General features: G+C 36.0%; 1 protein-coding gene across 5 annotated transcripts in view; it reads left to right on the top strand.

Annotated features, from left to right (window-relative positions):
• HTT (huntingtin) overlaps positions 1–22520 on the top strand; it is an 81407-nt gene that overhangs the window by 26401 nt on the left and 32486 nt on the right. For all 5 annotated transcript variants that reach the window (XM_033513712.1, XM_015623762.3, XM_033513710.1 and 2 more), the window contains 23 exons: positions 183–341; positions 433–530; positions 2025–2164; positions 2982–3045; positions 3450–3550; positions 5076–5222; positions 6247–6367; positions 6615–6691; positions 8886–9037; positions 9446–9648; positions 10479–10605; positions 11271–11398; positions 12069–12179; positions 12771–12848; positions 13314–13537; positions 14046–14124; positions 14258–14419; positions 15329–15384; positions 16174–16322; positions 16959–17095; positions 19033–19149; positions 20554–20676; positions 21205–21443. In XM_033513712.1, coding sequence (XP_033369603.1) covers positions 183–341; positions 433–530; positions 2025–2164; positions 2982–3045; positions 3450–3550; positions 5076–5222; positions 6247–6367; positions 6615–6691; positions 8886–9037; positions 9446–9648; positions 10479–10605; positions 11271–11398; positions 12069–12179; positions 12771–12848; positions 13314–13537; positions 14046–14124; positions 14258–14419; positions 15329–15384; positions 16174–16322; positions 16959–17095; positions 19033–19149; positions 20554–20676; positions 21205–21443 — 2992 coding nt within the window. The remainder of the gene's footprint in view (positions 1–182; positions 342–432; positions 531–2024; positions 2165–2981; positions 3046–3449; positions 3551–5075; positions 5223–6246; positions 6368–6614; positions 6692–8885; positions 9038–9445; positions 9649–10478; positions 10606–11270; positions 11399–12068; positions 12180–12770; positions 12849–13313; positions 13538–14045; positions 14125–14257; positions 14420–15328; positions 15385–16173; positions 16323–16958; positions 17096–19032; positions 19150–20553; positions 20677–21204; positions 21444–22520) is intronic.

Below are 22520 nucleotides of genomic sequence, written 5' to 3'. Positions count from 1 at the left end.
ATTGATCTGTAGATTGCATACACAGAAAGGGATCTCAGAAGGGGAGAACTATGGTGGGCATATTCTGGATGTGCTGATGTTGATTGTCCAGTAGTTGAGACCTCCATTGTAACATTTTTATGAATCAGTAAAGTCTAATACTAGTATTTTTAAAATAAAGTAGTTGTAACTTATTTTCTTAGAGGAGCAATATGTGTCGGACATTCTGAACTATATTGACCATGGAGATCCCCAGATTAGAGGAGCTACTGCCATTCTCTGCGGAACAATTGTCAACTCCATTCTAATTAAATCCCGCTTTGATGTGGAAAAATGGCTAATGAATGTCAGAAGCTCAACAGGTAACAATTTATTTCATGGATGTATTTTTATTTTTTAATGTAACATTGCAATGTTTCATTGCTCAATTTTTTTATTTTATTTTTTTTAAAGGAAATCTCTTTTCCTTGGTAGACTGCATACCTCTGTTACAGAAAACATTGAAAGATGAATCCTCTGTTACATGCAAACTGGCTTGTACAGCTGTGAGGGTAAGCAGTAGGAATTTCTTTCCATCACTGCAGATCACAGATTGTGATTCTTTACTGGGATGTTGTATGTGCAGATGTCTAAACATGGAGCATAAAATTATTTCTTACTGAAGAACTTTACTGGTGCAGAAAAATAGTTCTGTGTTTAGATTGTGTAGCATTATAATCTACTCATGATGTTTCTCATGGGAAATGTACTGGTATGAGTTTTTATGTTAATTAACCAACAGTACGATGAGTGCAGTAGATAAAAAGGATATCTAAGCTAAACAGGGGAGTGTGAACATGTAACACCTGTCTGTAGCCTGTATGTGGAGAACAAAAATTAAATGTGAGAAATGACAAGTCAAATATGATTATTTTCTGAAATAATAATTTTTATAATTCAGTAAGTGTCAGGAAGGCAAGCAATTCAAATTGGGTGAAAAATCCTTCAGGCAATTGTTAAAATAGAGATGAATTAGTGAGTGGAAATTAGAGTATGTGAATTTTACTTCTGTAATAGAATCTGTGGAAGGTGTTTGGTGATAAAGCAGAGGGGTGAAGGAGTGAGCTTTCTTTGATGGATTTTCCAGTACGGTAGAACACAGACAAACTGGAGGCTGAGGGGAATTCTTTTATCAAGGGTAGGTGACAATTGCAGCTTAAAGACCAGTGAGGCAAAGCATAAGTTTTAGTAAAATGTGGATAGTTTGTGTATGGAAAATACGGTTCTATGTGCAAAGAGGAGGGTCTTGTGATACAGCTGAGGGAAGGAAATCCAGGTAGGTAAATGAGGCTGTCTTTTTAACCTTCAGTTCAGCAATCTTCATGTTTGTGTGTAGTGATTTCATGTGCAATTACACTTGTGATAGTGGCTTTTTAGAAGACTTAACCAGAATTGTTCAGTTCAGGCAATTTAATACTAGTAAACTTTGGCTCTTGTTTTTTCTCAGTATATAATGTGGCCTAACTTTACTCATTTTGGCAGAAATGTTCTAAGCCTTTTGGGTTGTTAATCCTCAAACAAGAAAGTACATTTTGTGTAGTTAAGTAAGAAGTGGAAGTGGGTAGTTCTGTAACTTTTTCCAGAGGTCACACATTGTGTGTGTAGATGAACCTTCAAATATGGAAGTATGACTTTTTCCAGAACTTTGGAAATCAAAAACAGATATCTGAATGTGCCCTGTGGAAATTAGGAGACTGTTTTTGAACAGATGAGAGTACAGTGCTGGTGGTGTTTAAGCCCTGTGAGCCCTCCTTTGGAGGATTGCCCTCTGATCTGTAAAGCCTGCATTCCTCTCCAGAGGTTAATTTCAGCAGCAGGTTTTAGCAGTTCACATGGAGCTGGTGTTCTGGCTTTGCAAGGTACCTAGCTCTTGTGCTTATCCTAGCTCTTATGCAATAACTTTTTTTAGTATTCTAAAGAAAACTGGTGGTTTTTTTGATGACTTTCATTCTGCTTTTTGGAGAATCTCTGCTATAATATAGCTGAAAGTTGTTTTTTCTTCTCAGCATTGCATCATGAGCTTATGCAGTAGCAGTTACAGTGAACTAGGTTTGCAATTGATCGTTGACCTCCTTGCTCTGAAGAATAGCTCATACTGGCTTGTAAGGACAGAACTTCTGGAAACACTTGCAGAGGTAGATTTTCGGTGAGTGTTTATTTATTTCCCTGGGTGAAGTAGCTGAAAGTGCAGAGAAGCATAGGAAACTGTAACTGTAATGGTGCAATTTCTTCTGAAGCATTAATGAGTTTCATAAAACTAATTCAGATCAGTCAATCCTGTATGAATTCCTTTGTCAAGTTACCACTGACTATACAACCAAGCCCAATCCTAGTAATGCTGTATTGAAGTTTTTAGTTCATTGGTCTGTTGTTTCAAGTCTTCCGTAAATGTGTGATTAGAGAGGGACCACATAATTTGGAATCTCAGTTTTTCTCTGCAGTTTTGTGTATTTTTGAAGAGAAAGTCCCTGACTTGTTCTCTGTTGTCAGCTCTCTGTAGTCACTCAGTTTCTGAGAACACTGAAATAAATATGACTTACTCTTTTTCCTGCATTCTCTCATTCTCTATTGGTTCTTCCAAGCTGAAAGACAAAAGATATTTTCCACAGTCATACAATAGTGGAACATCACATACACTCTCTGTGAATAGTGATGTTTGGAATGTGTTACTGTGTTTTCAAAATAGTCTGATGATTCTCTGCATGGGGAAAAATACAATTATAATCAATATCTTTAACTAATGTTTTTTTTAAATGGAAGGACTATTTTTCTTCACTTACACTAGCCAGATAGTAGGTTAGCAAATAGCTTACCTTTTCTAAAGGTTGAAAAAACTGTTTACTAGTTATATTTTGCCTATAGTGGTGTTTTTAAAAAAATAAACAAAAAGAACCCTCAGAGCAGTGAAGGGAGAAATAACACACAATGTTAACTAATGTACTCTAAATTCTATTTTGTTATAGGCTAGTCAACTTCTTGGAAGCAAAGGCTGAGAGTTTGCACAGAGGTATTCATCATTATACTGGTGTAAGTAAATTATTCAATCAGTATGTTTAATCCAGTATATTTAATCCAGAAATGTGTTTTTGGATTAAGGTACCAGTGCAATGTCATCACTTTGTTTTTAAATTCTGTCAACGCTGTTGTATTTTTTTGTATAAATAGACTCACATCCTAAAACTTACTAGAATTGGGAATATGCCTACTATGGAGATTCAGATATCTTAGTTTTCTCTGGTGGCTTGTTCTTTTTTAATTTATGAAAAATTGACATTTGTGTAGTTAGAGAATGTGGTTGACAGTCTTAAGGTAGAGATGGTCTTGCAGGCTTGTATGACAGATGAAATCTCACTTGTTAACTCTTTTAACAGTATGGTCAAATGATGAAAATGATCAGTGAACTTTATTTACTTTGCTAATTTATTTTCTAGCTATTAAAGCTTCAGGAGAGAGTACTTGAAAATGTTGTAATAAGTTTGCTTGGAGATGAAGATCCAAGAGTGAGACACGTGGCTGCAGCTTCATTAATGAGGTATATGTGACATTTTTATTAATAGGAAAAGAAAAAGTTTATAAAGATACTTGCATATTGATGTATACCTATAACTAAAAGAATCACTTGAGTGTTTCTAATATACATAATATTTAGATATAGATATATAATTGTTCAAAAGAGAGATGGGAAACAAATGCATCTTTATGGTACCAGGAACATGCATCATTCTGACTCATCAGGCAATTGTACCTTGCTTTCCATTAGCAATCTAATTACATTAAATTACATTCTGAGGGTCACTTTCAGTTTCAAATTCTTCAGAATATTTTTCTTCATGCTGAAGTAGTTTGTTCAGTATCCTGGCAGTGGGTGATCAACTTAAGATGTTGCAGTTCTACAGATTTGTCCCATTTCCTGAGCACTGTAGTTTTCACATGGTCATACACAGTGTATCTTAAAACTTTTCTGCTTGCTGATCATAGTGCAGCAGTTAACTTTGTTTGCGAAGGAGGTGTTTGCTGTAGCCTACTACAATTATAGTTGTTGTACAGATAAATAGACCAAAGGGTAAGGATTAGTTGGTAGTTTATTCACAGGGATTCAAAGACTTAAATTTTATGTTTAAAGAATTTGGGAGCTGTAATACTGAATTCCTGGTATATTTTATTATCAGAGGAGTTTCTTTCCTAGTTTCTTCACACTATTAATTGCTGTCCATTCCCAGTAACAAATAAAGGACAACAAAACTTTTCAAGTTCTGACATTAAGAGTGTTTGTATTGCCAGAGCAGCTCAGCAGAGGAACCATGAACTGTTGCATCGTAGAGTTTGTTGCTTTTATTATTTTATTTATTGATTCTGAAATGGAGTTATTTTATTAACTGAGTGGTAACAAGTTGAACTTCTTTTCTATCTTCATGCTGATTTAGTGACAGGAGGTGTGTTAAGATAGGAAATGACTTAACTTGCTCAGGAAAGCTACTGCAAGCTTGCAGAAACCCCTTTAAACATCCAGTATGGACATTCATTGGAAGTACTCTCACTGAGATTACAAAATCATTTGTAAAATAGCTTTTCACTTTTACATGAGTTGGAAATGTTGTTGTTAAAGAAGACTGGATTTGATTTTATGTTTAGGTTTTGCTGCATAGAAATCAGATGTTAAAAATTACTCTTTTCAGGTAAAAATTATTTCTCAGTTGATACAGATATTCATGGAGAAAATATCTGGGAAGATCAGGGAACAGCAAGGGAGAAGTAATCTATTGTTGTATCTGTTGTAATATGTATAGGGATGTATCTCCAGGAAAGACTTTTTATTTCTATTACTGTATGTCTGGAGCAGTTGCTTTGTCCTGACTTGAGCTCTTTGATTGTAATGAAGAGCAGTTATATAAAGATGAATTTACCTTAATGAATTTTGGTAACAGCTTTTATTTACAATTTGATGTGTGTAATTAGCATATGTAGCTTGCTGAACTGTATATTAAATGTCCTTTAAACTGGGTGTTAAATAATATCTGAATAATTATTTTTCTTTTTGACACTTAATTTTCTTTCAGGCTTGTTCCAAAGCTTTTTTATAACTGTGATCAAGGACAGGCTGACCCAGTTGTGGCAGTAGCACGAGACCAAAGCAGTGTCTACCTGAAACTCCTCATGCATGAAACGCAGCCCCCATCTCACTTTGCAGTGAGCACTATCACCAGGTGTGTTACATGTCTGGCTTTGCTTCCAAAGGAATGGAGACTCATATTTCACTTTGTAATGTCTAAGATTGTAGTTAAATCCTGCAAATCCACCTGGTTTTGAATTCCTTTTCTAGTCTGTAGGAGCATCTGTAGTAGGTATAAGCTCCACAGAAACTGACTTATGTTCAGCGAGTATGCTGTGAGTTACTGATGATGTGCTCACACACTGAGAGTCCTTGTTTTGAGACAGTTTCTTCTCCCCATCCTGAAGTCCCCCTATTTGTCTAATAAATTATAAAACGTGGTGCAGCTTTTCAAGTTAATTTTATGTATGCTACATTTCTTCAGGTGTGTTGATCCAGATTTATAACTCTCCACATCCTATTTAATGTTTGTAGTTGCAGAAGGATGTACTCCCTTTATAATTTAAAGATAAATTTTAGTTTTGATAGTGTGATCTTGTATTTTTGCTGCCAGCTGTACTTTTGTCTTATAGACAGTATGAGTTGTATATATGTATGGGGGTTGTTGGCTTCTATCAGTTTGTCATACAAGTTTTTAATTATATATCGTTTGGTAAATGATCTTGATCATGTCACTTATGATACATACTACAGTATGGACCCAATAGGACTTTGTGGATCCATTGTAATTCTGGATAGAAAATAAACTTTTTCTACAGCAATAATCCCAAGCTTGTGAGCAAGCATGGATTGAGCAACAGCAAAGACTAACTTTAAATTGGTGGTCATTTCTCAAAGTATCTAGTTAGATATTGATAGTTGATCTACTATTTATATTTTTATTTATAAATGAAATAGCAGTTACTAATACAACCCCAAAATATTACAGTATAAAATGGTATTTTATACTGTAAAACTAGACTATTCTCTAGTTTTGGATGTTACAAGCAGTCTGTGAAATATATAATAGTAATTTAAGCTTAAATACTTAAGTTTTTAAGTAATAAAATTAATAATTTTTAATTGGGATGGGAGTTTTAAAGTACATGTTTTAGTGGGTGTAAATGTTTTTATTTCAGAACATACAGAGGTTACAATATGCTGCAAAGTCCAACAGATGTCACTATGGAAAACAACCTTTCAAGGGTTATTGCAGCAATTTCCCATGCACTGACAATATCCACTACAAGAGCACTTACAGTGAGTTTTCTTATATGTGAGGTTTTGTACATATGAGTTCCTTTGAGTTTTATTGCCTACAGTAGCTGACTTCTTCCTGTTTTGCATGCTTGTTTTATTTTTTATGATTTTCTGAATATATTTGTATCTGCAACTTTTGTACTTTGACAATGGCAGTAGTAATAGATTTAATTCTCACTCTTAAGATACCATATTGCTCACTCTTCCTGTTGTGAAACTAATTCAATTCTTCATGTTTACTTTTAAGTTTGGCTGCTGTGAAGCTTTGTGTCTTCTCTCCACAACATTTCCAGTCTGCACCTGGAGTGTGGGATGGCACTGTGGGTATGTTCCCTCTTTTGTTAATCCAGCTTCTGAAAGTCATGTTTGTGATACAGAAGTGGACCCAGGCATTGAAAGTCCTGGTTTAGGTATATGCTGTTAAGCTTATCTTAGCAGTTCTTTAAGAACTTCATGCAGAATACAGAAGACTATAACTTCAGGTTGTTGTCAGGGTATTAAGTTATTAAGTGCCAGTATTTGTCATCCCTGGTTCCACAGTGTCTATCACAGGGATTTGCTGCAACTGGTCTTACAGAAAGATAGATATAGTAAGCATCTATGAAATATGATACAGGAGAAAATATTCCATGCTTTTGAAAGGATGTTGATCTTTGGGATATTGTACTTTATAGTAGCTCTTTAAAGTTTGAACATCAAAATTTTCATCTTCGCTTCATGTCTATGTTGAAAAATGGTGGGTCAAGGAAGCTGGTTCATCTTGGCTTCTATAATAGTGTCAGGTGCATTTAAATTGGTCTCATTTGGCACACTGAGTAGGAACAGGAAATTGAGTGTCTATAATACTTAAGTGTTAATATAGGTAATACATGATAGTCCCAAATTACTTTCATTCTGAAGAGTTTCTTCAGGATGAAAATGTACAGGTAGCAGCCTAAAAGCTTTGATTTTGCCTCTGATTATTAGTGCTGTGCCATGTGAGCAGTATAAGTAGCTGCTGGAGATGTGCACCTGTGCAGCTGTTCAGTTTTTAAATAGATTTATCATAATTTGTATTGATTTTCTTTGTTGCAGTCATTGTGTCTGTTACACTATTCAATTAGGAAATCTTGTCTTGCTTTAAAACCAAAACCCAAACCCAAAAGAACAAGCATCCCTCAGATACTTTTCTTGTCAACAGGCCCTTGCTTCCCTTGCTGGCCCTAAGTGTGGTGTGCTCTGTATCTGTAGTATAAAAAGTGTGGTCTATTGGTAACAAATTAAGTAATTCAGGATGTGAGTAGTACTTAACCGATAAATAAAATCAATATATCTTCTAGCTAGCATAAAAATGTTTTTTTAAAGATGTGTCTAAGTGATCCAATGATATAACCTTTGCCCTTTCCTCTGATTCATTCTTCACAAATTTTTAGCTAGTTCTTATACTAATTTGAATTGTAATTTTATTTTTGTGGATGATAAGGACATTTATTGTTCTGGATAATAAGAACATAATAATGTGGATAGTAACATGAGAATTTTACCAATATACCTTCCTATCTTAGGTGTTGTTCTTATGATTAAGAGGTTACTGGAACTGCTGCATTCCAGTTCTGTACCTCTTAATATGAATTAAGTCATGGATTTCTGACTGTATGTGAAGTAAATAGTAGTTACCTGTGAAAATACTTTACAAAAACCAAATAAAGGCACTGTAATTAACCTCTGGAGCTTTAGCAAAATAAGAGCTATACTTAGTGTCAATTTAATTTTCTGAAACTCCTGTATTTATATTAACTAGAGCAACTATATTAGAATATTTTAATTATTTCAAATTAAAAAATATTTTGAAAGATTTCCAGGCTTCCTTTATTTAGTTGTTATGTACGGTCTTTTCCTGAAAGAAATTATCATATTTAGGTCTTACAGATTTGAAGTGATGTGTGTAATTCACACAGTATTCTGCCAAACATCTGGTGATCTCTGCTTAGCAGTCTTACTTAAACTTGACCTCCATGGGAAAATCTGGTCTTATAATTATTGTCAAAGAAAATACAGAATGCAGCAGAAAATTACCAACTTGGATAGTGTTCACTCAAAAAATATAGAGGATTTGATGGAATGCAATTGTTTAATTAATTTCTTGTCACTTTAAAGTTTACAATTTAAAATTTTGTTGCATTGCAGTACTACAGCTAGTGTCTCCCATCCCTGCCTTGCATATGCACAAGATTTAAGTTAGTTCAGGACTGTAGTGGTTAGCAAATAAATACAGAATTCTTCAGTTCATCAGTAGATGTCACTATAGCCTTGATATTTGCTATTAAAGATAAGGTGATGGAAAAGAACCCAGAGTATTGTCAGGTCTCTGATGCAAAATGCTTTCTGAAGTTGTATTCGAGTGTTAAATGTTTGTTTCTGTAGCACAGTTTTCATTTCATTAGATTAGCTATCTGCTTGACTGTTGGCTTTCACAAGACTTTAAATTTGCCAAAAGGGTGAAAAAAAAAGTCATGACATTCCAAAATTAAACTTACAGTGTTTCCCAGCCAAGTTCTTCAGATGAAGCTCAGAAGGGCTGCACCATTGGTATGGCTGGCTTGGTCCTGTCTCTCCTTTCATCAGCGTGGTTCCCACTGGACCTCTCAGCACATCAGGATGCTTTGATTTTGGCAGGAAACTTGCTTGCAGGTAAGGCAGGAGAAGAAAAGCAGGACAGTCCTAATATTTTTACCATTAGGATTAGAAGGGCCATATCTGACTCTATTCTGATGGTATGCCATGAGAATGGCATACCATCAGAATATGCAAGATTAAGCAGAAGAAATAAAGAAGGAGCTTGCACCCAGGAGGTTTGAAGAGAAACTGCCTCTTCGTAGCTAAGTTGCAAGTTTCCTCCAGTTGCCAAAGGCCATGCTTAGTACAAGCTGGGTACAAAGAAGTGAAATTTTTTTTGGTTTTGTTTTAAACTCTGTGGCTACTCCTGGCTTTGAAATTCTGATTAAATTTCTGGTCATATAGAGATAATAACCATTTCTGCCCTCAAAATTTTCTGGTGCTTAATTCCAAGTTTTGTGTTTTATTTTCTTGTAATTGCAGCAAGTGCTCCCAAGTGCTTAAAGAATCCCTGGTCTGCTGAAGAAGATGCAAACCAAGGTGCTGCAAAGCAGGAGGAACCCTGGCCAGCTCTGGCAGATCGAGCTCTTGTCACTTTAGTAGAACAGCTCTTTTCTCATCTTCTGAAGGTCATTAATATTTGTGCACATGTGATGGATGATGTTCCTCCTGGTCCAGCAGTAAAGGTATGTATTAAAAAATAAAATTATGTGTCTTAAATACTGTTGAGCTGTAGACCTCTTCACGTTTTAGACTTGATACAGGTAAGTATCTAATTCCTTGATAATGACTCCGCTCTGTGTAGTAAAGCAAGTACCATGAAAAAAAAATGCATCTTTTTCTTCACATAACAGGTTTTTCTTCAGTTCTGCAGTGTTTAAAATATTACCCTAAATTTTGAGTCTTTATTCCTGCTGACTTCACTTGAAACATTAATTCAGTGAGGGGTATATAGAGTACTTGGAGTATTAGATTGCATACTCTGGGAAATGTGTTGACTTCTGGGTTAGTTGTCTGGCTGTAATGCACTGAGCTCCTTTTGGAGCTAAAAATAATTCTCTTATCTTCTGAATATCCTGTAAAATATTTTGACTTCTGAAACAGCTTATATGAGGTACTTCCAGGTTTGGGGGGGTTTGAGATTTTTTTGAGGCATATACATTTAGAGACTGATTTAGAAACTGTAAGACAGGATTGTTAAGATCAGTAATTTGTTCATATTTTAAAAATGTTTGAATTTCATTTTGACACTCCTTTATCTGGAATCAAAAGGAACTGTAGTCATTGAGCTCTAATTTCATCTCATTGGCCTATGCTGAAGTTGAAAATAAAGTAGGGAATATTTTGAACTATTTCCTTTTGCACAGGAAATTCATGTCCTGAACCTGAAACATTTCAATCTAATTGACAATCAAATGAAGGGGAGTTTATATAAAAGAAGAACATGGTTGTATTTGTGTAGAAGAAGAAAAACTACTTGTGCTTACAAAACTTATAAAGCTTCTTTTAATTCTAGGCAGCATTACCTTCTCTCACAAACCCACCTTCTCTTAGTCCGATTCGGAGAAAGGGGAAAGAGAGGGAGTCTGTGGAACAGGCATCTGTGCCCATGAGCCCTAAGAAGAGTGGTGAAGCAAGTCCAGGTAGGCACATCACTCCTGTTAACTCTTCTTTCTACCTGCCCCCACACCATGTGGTTATGACAGAGAGAGAAGAAATAAAACTGAGTAACCTTTCTGGAGTTTCAGTTCAAGAGGCTGGCAGGGTATTACATTGGTGGAAAGGTAGCTGTGGGTGGTGGCTTCTTTACTGTTTTGGTTTTTATAAGCAGAAAATTAACCGTACTTTTCAGAACCAAAGCACTGCTGAATCTTTTTCCTCACTTCTTCGGAATCTACTCAGCTATTGACTAAAGTAATTTTTGCATGAATGCTACTTAAAAGAAATTTGAGAGTTGCTTTCCAGCTTTTGGCAGGAGTGACTTATATTGCTTTTGAAAATTAGATTCTGAATCTTGAAACCTTTTCTTACCTTAATAATTAATGAAGGAAACACTTGTTAAATCTGTTTTGTCAATTGTACACCTACTTTAGTACTGAGCCCTCTGAGTTAATTTCTGTCACCATAGCAGGCTGGATCATTGGAATGCTGTTCATTTTCCAGTTGTGCACAGTGTGTTTCTGCAGTTTGGAACATACATGGATTGAAAAAACCATGCTGTTTAATAATGTAGGTGTGGTAAATTATGTTGTGTGTCATGAGCAACCTAGAAAACGCATATTGTGCTTATCTATGATATTCTTTTAAGCTTCTAGGCAAACTGATGCTACAGGACCTGTTCCAACAAGTAAATCATCTTCAGTAGGAAGCTTTTATCATCTTCCATCATACCTGAAGTTATATGATGTCTTGAAAGCAACCCATGCCAATTATAAGGTACTGCATGATATTGTTTGATTGTCTGCAGTGGGCTTAGATAATGACTTGGTTTCTTTCAGGCAGGCTCTGCCTCTGTCAGCTCACTTGTTTATCTGTGTAAACAGTTTATACACACAAAAAAATAATTTAAAGAAAGATCACAACTACCACCAATAAAAACAAAAACTGGCCAAACAAGAACGCGTGATAGGCATTGTCGCCTTGTTGTTTCTCTGCTGTCATTGTTGCTGGTACCAAATGACTTTTTGCTGGCTTGACAATGCTGAGTAAATCCCATGGCTGTTCTCTCTGCACTGTATTCCAGGATGGGGAAACTTTAGTTGAGGTGACAGAGAGTGCATTCCCTAGAGAGTTGGTCATCTGATATGTACACTTCAAGGACTGTGCTCTTATTACATGTACTGTGTTTATCAGAAATGCATCATCTGACTCTATTCCTTGTCAATGTCCTAGGCCTTCCTCAAGCAAGAAGATCCCTGTTTTTTCTTAGTCAAAATGGACTCCTGCCTTTCCAGCAATGCATAAGGCAGTCTAAGCTGTCAGTGTGAAATACACTGAAATTTTATACCAGTGATCATTTTGTGTCAATACCCACTTCTTCCAGTAAATTGTATCTCCTTGTCGAGTAACTGTTAAGAGAAAACATGGTTTTATTTTCTGGGAACAGGTTACTTTGGATCTCCAGAACACTAATGAGAAGTTTGGATGTTTCTTACGGTCTGCCTTAGATGTTCTCTCTCAAATCTTGGAACTTGCTACTCTTCAGGACATTGGAAAGGTATAAAACTTGCTTGTTTTTTCTTTTATAGTTAACTTGTCCTGTATCCCTGGTCCTTACTGGGAGAAAACGCATATCAGTGATTTCAAAATTGCTACTCTTCCAAGGGGCAATAGTCCTAGAAGTGTTGTGCTTCCATAAAGTTAAATAATGTGCTAAAGCAAATTCTCCAGGTTACATTTGCTGCTGTTGAAAACTGGAATAATTTTTTACTTTTTAAGTTTCATGTGGGGATTTTTCTTCCCAGCCAAATGGTTTGCTCTCAGTCATTCCCTATATTCATATTTAAATATACAAAATATCAGAAGACTTATTTCCCCCCTCCCTCTCCTGTGTCTTGATACTTTTTCTCTTTGACTGTGGTGTTAGACATTATAGTATTTTAAGATCAGGAAGAAATTGTTGAATTTTATATTTTTTTAATTCCATGATTTCCCTTAATTTAGTGTAGTTTTACTTAGTACAAAAACCTGTGCTACTGACCAGTTTTCACTGTAATGTTTTCTACAATAAAGATATAATATGAAAAAATATATAAAAATATCATAAAGAAAAACACAATTTAATGCACTTGTTTTTCTGATCTTCTAGTGTGTAGAAGAAATTTTGGGATATCTAAAATCATGTTTCAACAGAGAACCAACAATGGCAACAGTTTGTGTACAGCAGGTAAGGAGTTATTTTTTTGTGTTATGTGAGTGTTAATCCTGATGGATTAACACTCACATAACACATTGGCCATGCTTTTATTAAGGGAAGTGGGATGTAGAAACATTGGCCCAGGTGGAGCAAACAGTATATTTTCTTTCATTTTCACTACTTGTTCTGTAACTTGGTACTATCTGAATGATGTAGTTTCCTCTTGAACTGCTTCCAATTCACAGAACTATTTTAGCTAATGTTCAGAAAATAAGCTTGTTTCCTACCTTACCAAAAGTGTTCTTTAGCCAGTTAACTGCATCAAATAACCCTGGAAAGCAAAGAACTGACTGCCTTAATGATGGATTTCTTGCAGGCTTCCAGTTAAAATATTTAGGTGTAAGTCCTCAAAGATGAATTATGGTGAGAGGAAAGTCAAGGGTTTTTTCCTGAAATGTTAACTTTTCTTCTTTTCCTTCCAATTTTCTTCTCTAGTTATTGAAAACATTGTTTGGGACAAATCTGGCTTCTCAGTACGAGGGCTTGTCTTCAAACCCCAACAAAGCTCAAGGCAAAGCTCAGCGCTTGGGTTCCTCCAATCTGAGGCCTGGTCTCTACCACTATTGCTTCATGGCACCGTACACACACTTCACACAGGCCCTTGCTGATGCCAGTCTGAGGAACATGGTTCAGGCTGAGCAGGAGCATGATGCTTCAGGGTAACTTCCTTCCTACACCATACTGTTAACTCTAACTAGAGTCTGTTCTTAGAGTTTTTCATAAATGTGACTATCACTGGGGTGCTGTGTAACTTGAAAATGCAGACCTAAGCAGAGTAACTTGTCTTGGTGAGGACATCCTGAATGCAGTTATCATTAGCTTGTTTTCTAAAGCAAAGTTAAGTCATTAAAATGGGTATCATTGAAGTTTTTTAAATGAATAATAGTTTTAAATGCTTGTATTCAAAAGTATATTATTAATTTATAAATACAGAAAATAGTCAATATGATAAAGGAAAGGGAGAAGGATAACTAAGCAAAGACTAGAAAATCTCTGGTCAGTGTATTGTAGGTTGTCTCTGCTCTTTGGTTTTACTAAGATTCTTGAAGCAGTCAGGTAGATAAGGAGAAGTTGGTGTTGGCACAGTAAAGTGTATCTAAGGACAATATATTTGTTGTATTTTTTTTTAACGTGTGTGGGTCTTTTTGTATTTTTTTTTTGTAACAGATGGTTTGATGTGCTGCAGAAAGTTTCTACACAGCTGAAAACTAGCATTTCCAGTGCAGCAAAACATCGTGCTGATAAGGTACTTGTATCTGTGTTCTCATGAAAGAGCTGTACCTTAGACTTAAAACGTTTTTCCTCCTTTTAAAACTAATTTGGCTTTGAATCAGAGATGTGTTCAGATGTTAGATTACTTTAAAATCTCTCTATTACAGAATGCTATTCACAATCACATTCGTTTATTTGAACCCCTTGTCATAAAAGCATTGAAACAATACACAACAACAACGTCAGTACAGCTGCAGAGACAAGTTCTAGACTTGCTTGCTCAACTGGTTCAGCTGCGAGTTAACTACTGTCTTCTGGATTCTGATCAGGTTGGTACCTCACCACATCTGCAAATTGTCATACAGCAATCTCACCAACAAGCTCAATTAACATCTGCAGCAAAAAATATTTCCAGCAGTCCATTCGTTGTACTATAACTGAAAGCGAAGACTTAAAGGAGGGTGGGACTCAGTTTCCTGCCCTCCAGCTACAAATAGCTTCATACTTCTGGGGTTTTTGCATATAAATGACTTTCTGAGTTCTGCTACGACTATTTAAGAACTGCTCATGAGATTGACTTTAGGAATAAAATGATGGGGACAATACAGTCATTTTTATTAAATAAAACTTTATTTACCAATGGAAGTACCTTCTTCCATACTGAGAGTATGGACTTCCTTATGACTGATAATGAGCATCATGGTTGTCAACTATTTTTTGATGTTAATGGCAGTGAGGGGAGCTACTGGCAAATACAGTAGTCTGTGTAGTTGTCCATAGAAGCAATGAATTTGTAACATAAAATTCAAGTGGTTTACTTAGAAGTGTTTTATTTGCTACAGTTATCTCCAGGTTTATAACCAAATGTGACTTGCAATACTTAAGTTTTCTGTAAGTTCTTAAAGAGATAATTCTTTTAAATGGATAAGTGCTTTGGATTTTATCTCAGTTTAGATTTTTGGCTGATTCTTAACTTCTTTACTGTAATAACTCAAATATTGTATTCCATGAGTGAAAGATGAAGTTATACTTAAAAATATACAGACTACAGGTTAAATGTAGCATAAGTTCATGCAAGCTGGAATAAGCTTCAACAGGTTTCTCCATCTTCTGTTACTGCAGAGGGAACATTTCATAATGCAGTGCAAATGATTTTCAATGCCTGTCTATAACTGTCAAAATGGTTTCAAATGGAAATTAATGTCTCTGTTCTGATGCACACTTTATTCTCTCTTTAGGTGTTTATTGGATTTGTGCTAAAGCAGTTTGAATACATTGAAGTAGGACAGTTCAGGTATGAAATTGGCAAAGATCCTTTGAACAATGAGGGTTTGCAACTGTCTTGTTCTGAAAGACAGATTAGATGTGTCACAAGTAGTGATTAGATTTGCTGGTTATTTCTGCCTTATCAGAAAAGGGAGAGTTCTCTTCTGGGCAATGTGCATATTTATTCTCTGGCTCCAGTGGTAACACTCTCAGATGTTTTAGGTTCCATGTGACTGAAGAAGTCAGGAAGTGACATGGAAAATAATAATCTGCCACTGTTTTGTTTCTCCATTTTGGTATTGCAGATTCAGTTCTTTTGGGACACCCTGCCAAAGCTGTGTTTCCAGAAATCAGCATTTCATTGCTAGATGCAATTGCTTAAGGGAGAGCTACTTCTTCATATTGTGGATTCACAGTGAATCCATACACGCTCTTCTCACCTGGTACACATTGTATAGGACCTAGTAGACCATAAGCAAGGCAGTGAAGTTTTTAATGTCAGTTATTTCTGGTTTTTCTCACACTTGAGTTTTAATGAAGAGAGAAGTTGTTCTTTTTTCTCTGTGGATCTTCTACAGAAATAATCTAATGTGCATTAGACAGTATGTTATATTAGTAACTGCAATGGGCAAAGCTTGAAAGAAGTCCCTGGGAAAAAATGCCCATTGTACAGAACAGAGCACAAAAATTACAGAAGTATTGTGTGAAATCAGAGCAACATATTATTAAAAAAAAACTTGACTGTAAAAAGATGATTTTTACTGAATTAAGCTGTGCAAGTCAAATTTGACACTTCAATTTTCTGTTTTGTTTTCAGGGAGTCTGAAGCAATTATTCCCAATATATTCTTTTTCCTGGTGTTGCTGTCTTATGAGCGATATCATTCCAAACAAATAATTGGAATTCCCAAGATCATTCAGCTGTGTGATGGTATCATGGCCAGTGGGAGGAAAGCTGTTACACATGGTAATTCTTTAAAAAAAAAAAAAAGGAAAGAAAGAAAAAACACTCAACACTTATTAGTAGTAGTTCAGCAATAAATCCAGTGTTGACTACTAAGCTATAGAAAACTGGTATCATACTGAGTGTTCCAGAAGACACTAACTTTTAAGACGTGAAATACTTCTCAATTCTTTCAGGAAATTTATTATATCATATTAACACTGCTGCTCCACATTTTGCATTGTTCATAATTGCAACAAAGGTTTTATTTGAAACTTTATTCAGTAATAAGTTCACAACTTAGTAGTATGTGCAAGGCTTTGATCTTAAGTTTTGGTCCATTTCCATTTCCTTCTGCTTTCAGACTCTAAGTAGAAACATCTCTCTCATACTTTCCAGTGATTCTGCTGAGAAATACTTTATTACAATTTCTTTTTTTAGCTCTCTGAGCAAATTTGCCCATAATATAAAATTTCTAGAAGAAGTAAAAAAATAGCCATCATTATGCATGATAAATATGGGGTTTGTGGGGTTTTAGATATGGGTAAAACCTTTAATGAACTAGAACCCAATTTACTTTTAGTAACTGAATTTTTAGTTCAAGAAATCACTGTTCAGGAGTGATTTGTCTCATACCAAAACAAATACATCTCATTTCAGCAATACCAGCTCTACAACCCATTGTTCATGATCTCTTTGTGTTAAGAGGAACAAATAAAGCTGATGCTGGCAAAGAACTGGAAACTCAGAAGGAAGTTGTAGTGTCAATGCTGCTGAGACTTATCCAGTACCATCAGGTAGGAGAGGATGAAAGGTCCCTCTTTGTGGTCTGTGAAAGGGTAACATTGCTGTGACTGCTAAAAGTGCTTCAGGCAATATTGATGATTTCTATACAAAACTGGGATAGCTGGAGTCTGTGTGATATCTTCCCTTATAGAGGGAGTATGCAAAGATTTTTAAGGTTATGGGAAAGGTTCTGCACTACAAATTAGTATTTCAGGTCAAGTAACATATCTGTAGAATGTTTTTTAGTCAAGCCTAGAAGACAAAGGACTAGAAAGCTCCAGTTAGGATCATGATCTTGGCTGTATTGCAGACAATAAACAGAAGGTTGGTGGAAGAATGGGAGTAAAATGGAAAAAGAGACAAGTTTAAAATTAGGAAAGATGCTGCATGGAGACGATTTAGGCATTACTGTACAATAACTGTATCTTGAATAACATTTAGTTGAACAAGGTAATGACACTGGTAATTAGGTATTTTTTATGACTTTCTACTTTGACCCAGACTTTACGAGTTTGGAAAACATGTTTCTGCTTTGTAGGAGTGTAACAATGACTTTTGTCAATACACTTTGTTTTAAAGAAAAACATAAAAGTAATTTTAAGAGAAGTGTCATGATCAACATGGGATCTTACTGCTTATTCAGGTGCTTAACAAACCTAATGTGCCTTTCTTTCATAATGTGAAAATGCAATTCTAGTGTATGCTAATGTAAGCACTGTATTTTCTGAAAAAAGTCAGTACATCTTGTCAAAATAATTTGTTAGAACTGCGTGTTCAGATTGGGGTAATTTTGTGTATCCACATTTTCTTTTGAATTTGTAGTTTTATAATCATAAAATGACTAATATAACTATATGAAATGACACTCTGTAGACATATGATGTGAAATAGTGAATAACTTTGTGTTACATAAGGTACTGCAATTGCTGGCAGATCCCCTTCTGACACACTTAACCTATTAAAGACCACCCATGCACTGCTCTTCCCACACCATCCCATTTGTATTTCTTATTCTGCCCTGTTCTGCTGGTGCAATATGTATAAACCATTCCTGAGCTGTTCTTTCTTTCCCTGGCTGTGGTTTGGATGGCCTGCAGTGGTTTCCCCTGGACATTTGAGAAGTTCCAAGAGCTGCTGCCTTCAAATTTTTCTGTTACAACTGGAGCTGCCACCCATGGAGCTCCAGAGTTGTCTTTCAGCCTTGAATCGCTCCTATCTTCTCCCTCATGAGAAAATCTTTTGGGAACGAAGTCATGTAGAGGGAATAGAGGGAATGTCCCTTTCCCTAATCTGAGCTACCAGAACTTCCTTTACAAGTGCTTGCTTGCTGTGTCTCTTGTCTGCCTGTCCTTCAAAGCATGGTCTCTATAACCCTCAAACCTGGGACACATACAGCTACCAGAAGTGCTCCTTGCTTGGTGTGCTCCATTATGTTGTGTCTTAAAACTTTAATGTAAAAGTGGCATGTGTCAGGTGAATGAGCCCCATAAAAATGTCTGGTTTGTTTCCTTGACCAAATTTAAAATTTATTAGAGCTAGAGTCAAGACAGAGTATACATATGGAAAATTGCTCTTTCTTCCTCCCTCCCTTTTTGTTGAAAAAGTGGTGTGGTATTTAGATTTATGATTCTTTTTTTAGTTGTTTGAGTAGTCCTTTAACAAATACTATTTAAAAAGTACAAAGCAAATATTTTTTTTTTCTAGTTTATAAAAGTAACTGGAAAATTCTTTAAAAACCACTACCAAAAAACTCGTAACTAAGAACAGGCTTTTAACCTGAAAATAGGGTTTTAAAAATGTTGTGTGATTTCTCATGTGGGTTTTTTTTTCCCCCTTTTGTTTTTCTGGTAGATGGTTGAAATGAATGTTTTTTCCTACTGTGACATTACTTGAATGTTTTCTGTTAGTATGGGTGTTCACTTAGGTATTTTTTTATCCTTTTCCTCAGGTGCTAGAAATGTTCATCTTGGTACTGCAGCAGTGTCATAAAGAAAATGAAGACAAATGGAAGAGATTGTCCCGGCAAATAGCTGACATCATTCTCCCAATGCTTGCAAAACAACAGGTGGTTATATGATTTAGTTCTACAAACACCTTAAATAATTGCTGTAATGTATATATCAGTAATATTGATTCTTCCTTTTGAGTATTTGATTTTTCCTTTTTTTCATATGAAGACAAATTTTCTTAAAATTGTGGTTGCCATATCTGGAAAAAAACAATTGCTTCAAGAAATTAAGTCTTTGAAGTGATGAAGTTAATTTTTAAGTGCATGAAGTATATGCAGCATGATCAAGACTGTCTCAAGAGGAAGGTCATTCTGTTTCTCTTAGATACATCATTGTATCAGAACACTTACTAAATGGTGTGAAGGTTGCCCCATGTTCCTAGAACATCAGACTTATTTTTTTTGTGGCTACAGTGGGTCTGATTCCAGACCAGATTACTCAAAGCCACATCCAACCTGGCCTTGAGCACTCCCAGGAATGGGACAGCCATACCTTGTCTGGCAGCCTGTTCCAGTGCCCCACCACCCTCACAGTAAAAAACTTCTTCCTAATGTAAATCCACCCTCTTTGTGTGAAGCCATTTCACCTTGTCCTTTCACTACCTGCCTGCAAAAAATCCCTCTCCAGCTGTCTTGTAGCTCCTTTATGTACTGGAAGGTGATGTTAAGAGCCTTCTCCAGGCTGAACAACCCCAGCTCTCCCAGTTTGTCTCCACAGCAGAAGTGCTCTAGCCCCAGATATTCTTTGCTACCTGATGGCAGTTTCCCAGTCCTGTGAGGAGATCTCATGGCTGGGGAGAGTGGGCAGGATCAGACAACAGTTTTAGAGCAGAGCTAGAATGCTGATAAAGTGAAATTGTTTTGTTTTGTATGACTGCACAATATCATTGTCCAAATTATTTGAGCAGGATAGGGCCATCTAGATTTTGCAGTCCAGTCCTTTGCTTTTTGTAGTTTATTGCTTAATGATTTATCTAAAAAACTGTTCAAGTAAGCTGTCCTACCTCTGTTGCATGTATACCACTGTAGCTGCTCACTTTTCTGATGATTAGGATTCTTTTCTCCTAGTTACCTGCTTAAGTTTAATCGTGACCAGCACTGCAATCTATAAATAAACCTGGTAGGATGTGCAGGGAGGAGAAAAATCTCTAAATTTTATGACAAGTCAGTCTTCTGGTCTCGTTCTCTGAATAAGGCCTGTTTATGCAAATGAAATGTGTGTAGATTTCATATGACAGATTTTTGTCCATGTTCTCAAAACTCATGTCTAGGAAGGCCTGCAATGAAACTTAAATTTATCTTTCATAGCTTTTTTTTCATTGCTCTGAATTTTGTACTGTGAAGAACAGCTTTATTACACACAGATTGTTTTAGAAGTATTTTAAATATGGAGTGTTAATTTTGTGTTAAGGTTACCTTTAGTGGACAATTAGAAATTAGTTTTGTGTTTTTCTTTCACAGATGCATATAGACTCTCATGATGCTTTGGGAGTATTGAACACTTTGTTTGAGATTTTGGCCCCTTCATCTCTTCGCCCTGTGGACATGCTTTTAAGGAGTATGTTTGTTACTCCTAAAACAATGGTAAGCTACTGTTTTCAAAGAAGAGAGAATCTGGTATCTTTCATGTAAAACAAAAGAGAATGTGTTTCTCTCTAATAATTTGCTAAGTGATGTTAAAGTACCAGCAGCAGAATTTGGGAACAAACTGGCTAGTATTTATGGGATTTACCAACTGGGAGCACTTGATACAGTAGTGTTCTGCTTATGAATTACTTTCCTTCATTTTGTGTGCTGAGGATCAGGAATGTGAAGGAAGGTGCTGTTACAATAAAATAGAATGTAATTTAATAGGTAAAGGACATTTTTCTTCTGCAAGTATTGGTATTGTTTTTATAGCTGAGAGATTGTTTACCAGTGAATATGAGCTTGACAGTTACCGCAGGAATAGCAGTTTTAAGATCTATTCTTAAAATTTATTTCTGGTTTCCTCCATTCTCAAAAGGGTCTGATTTTTTTCAAGTTAATGAAAATGCTAATTTTTTAATGCCTCTCTATGTTGTGTAATTTAACTTCCAATGTATTCAATCCTCTGTGTTTCTGTTGTGTTAGGCATCAGTGAGCACTGTCCAGCTGTGGATTTCTGGAATTTTAGCTATCCTACGAGTTCTGATTTCACAGTCAACAGAAGACATCGTTCTATCCCGTATACAAGAGCTTTCCTTCTCACCATATTTGATTTCATGTCAAGCTATCAACAGATTGAGATGCGGAGAAAATAATGGGTCCACACCAGAGGATCGCACTGAGGTCAAACAGGTGAAATACCCACCTGAAGAGACATTTTCCAGGTACACTTTCTTTTGAATGACTTGGGGAAAGGTAAAGAGTTCTGAAAAAATCACAAATACATTGGGCAATATTTAAGATCTATAAAACTTGTCTGAATGGAATCAAGTCTGTTAATAAGTTGATGTGGGACAAGTGTGTGTGGAAAAAGGAATATTGAGATGGACAGAGATTGAAGTTGTGCAGATTTTAGTAGGACTTTGAATTGTTCTGGTACCTCTTCTCAAGCCATGTGAAGGACCTAATAGAGCTGTTAAAATGGGTGAATCCAGGACTTCGTAAAATCAGGTCCAGAAACTTCACTGCTTTCCTTCCTTTCTGTGTGTGGGGACTGAATGATGAAGCATCCCTTTAAGTGGAAGCCCAGGTTCTGTATTAGAAACTTGGCAGCAGTAGGATTCAGATCTATTAAGTTAGGTCCAGCCTTGTCTAGTTGGCTTCCCATGTTGATGTCCTTGGACAGTGACAAACTTCAGGCAAAAGAAGCATGGAGAGATGGCAGCAGTGTTATGTTGACATAGTGTTCATCATTAAGGCATTATGTTTTAATGTAGTCAGAAGCATTTGAAATGGCTGTTTGTTTAAGAAAATAACATTTTATTCAGGTAGGAATAGAATACTGTTTCATGTCAATCAGCTCACTCTGAGTGTTGTGGGTAGAGGGAAGAGGGTTTTCTGGACACCCAGATTGTGACCTTATGTCCAACAGCAGTGATGTAAGTAATGGAGTAATGGTTGTGGCCAGGAGCAAGGATGGCTTTCCTAAAATGCCCTCTTTTGGTGCTTCTTTTGACACCACATATTGTCTCATTTTGATGAGTTTTGATAAAGAACCTGTGTAGTAGAATGTGGATAGATGAGGTGAGGTAAACAGGTGAATTACTGTGACTTGCTGAATTACCCCTGCTCAGCTGAGCTGTGGTAACTGTCACAGATTGGTTTTAGTTTGATTTAGCTCAATTGCTTTTTGCAAATCACTATAAAGACACCACAGCATTCTGAATATTTGCTTTGTAAGTGAGCTGGGCCAGCATTTGAATGCTACTGTGACTGTAGCTGATGAGAGATAATGTAGATTT

This window comes from Parus major, chromosome 4, assembly GCF_001522545.3.
Source record: "Parus major isolate Abel chromosome 4, Parus_major1.1, whole genome shotgun sequence".
Taxonomy (NCBI): domain Eukaryota; kingdom Metazoa; phylum Chordata; class Aves; order Passeriformes; family Paridae; genus Parus; species Parus major.
The sequence above is the reverse complement of the archived record's forward strand: the minus strand, read 5'-3'. Positions and strand labels throughout refer to the sequence as shown.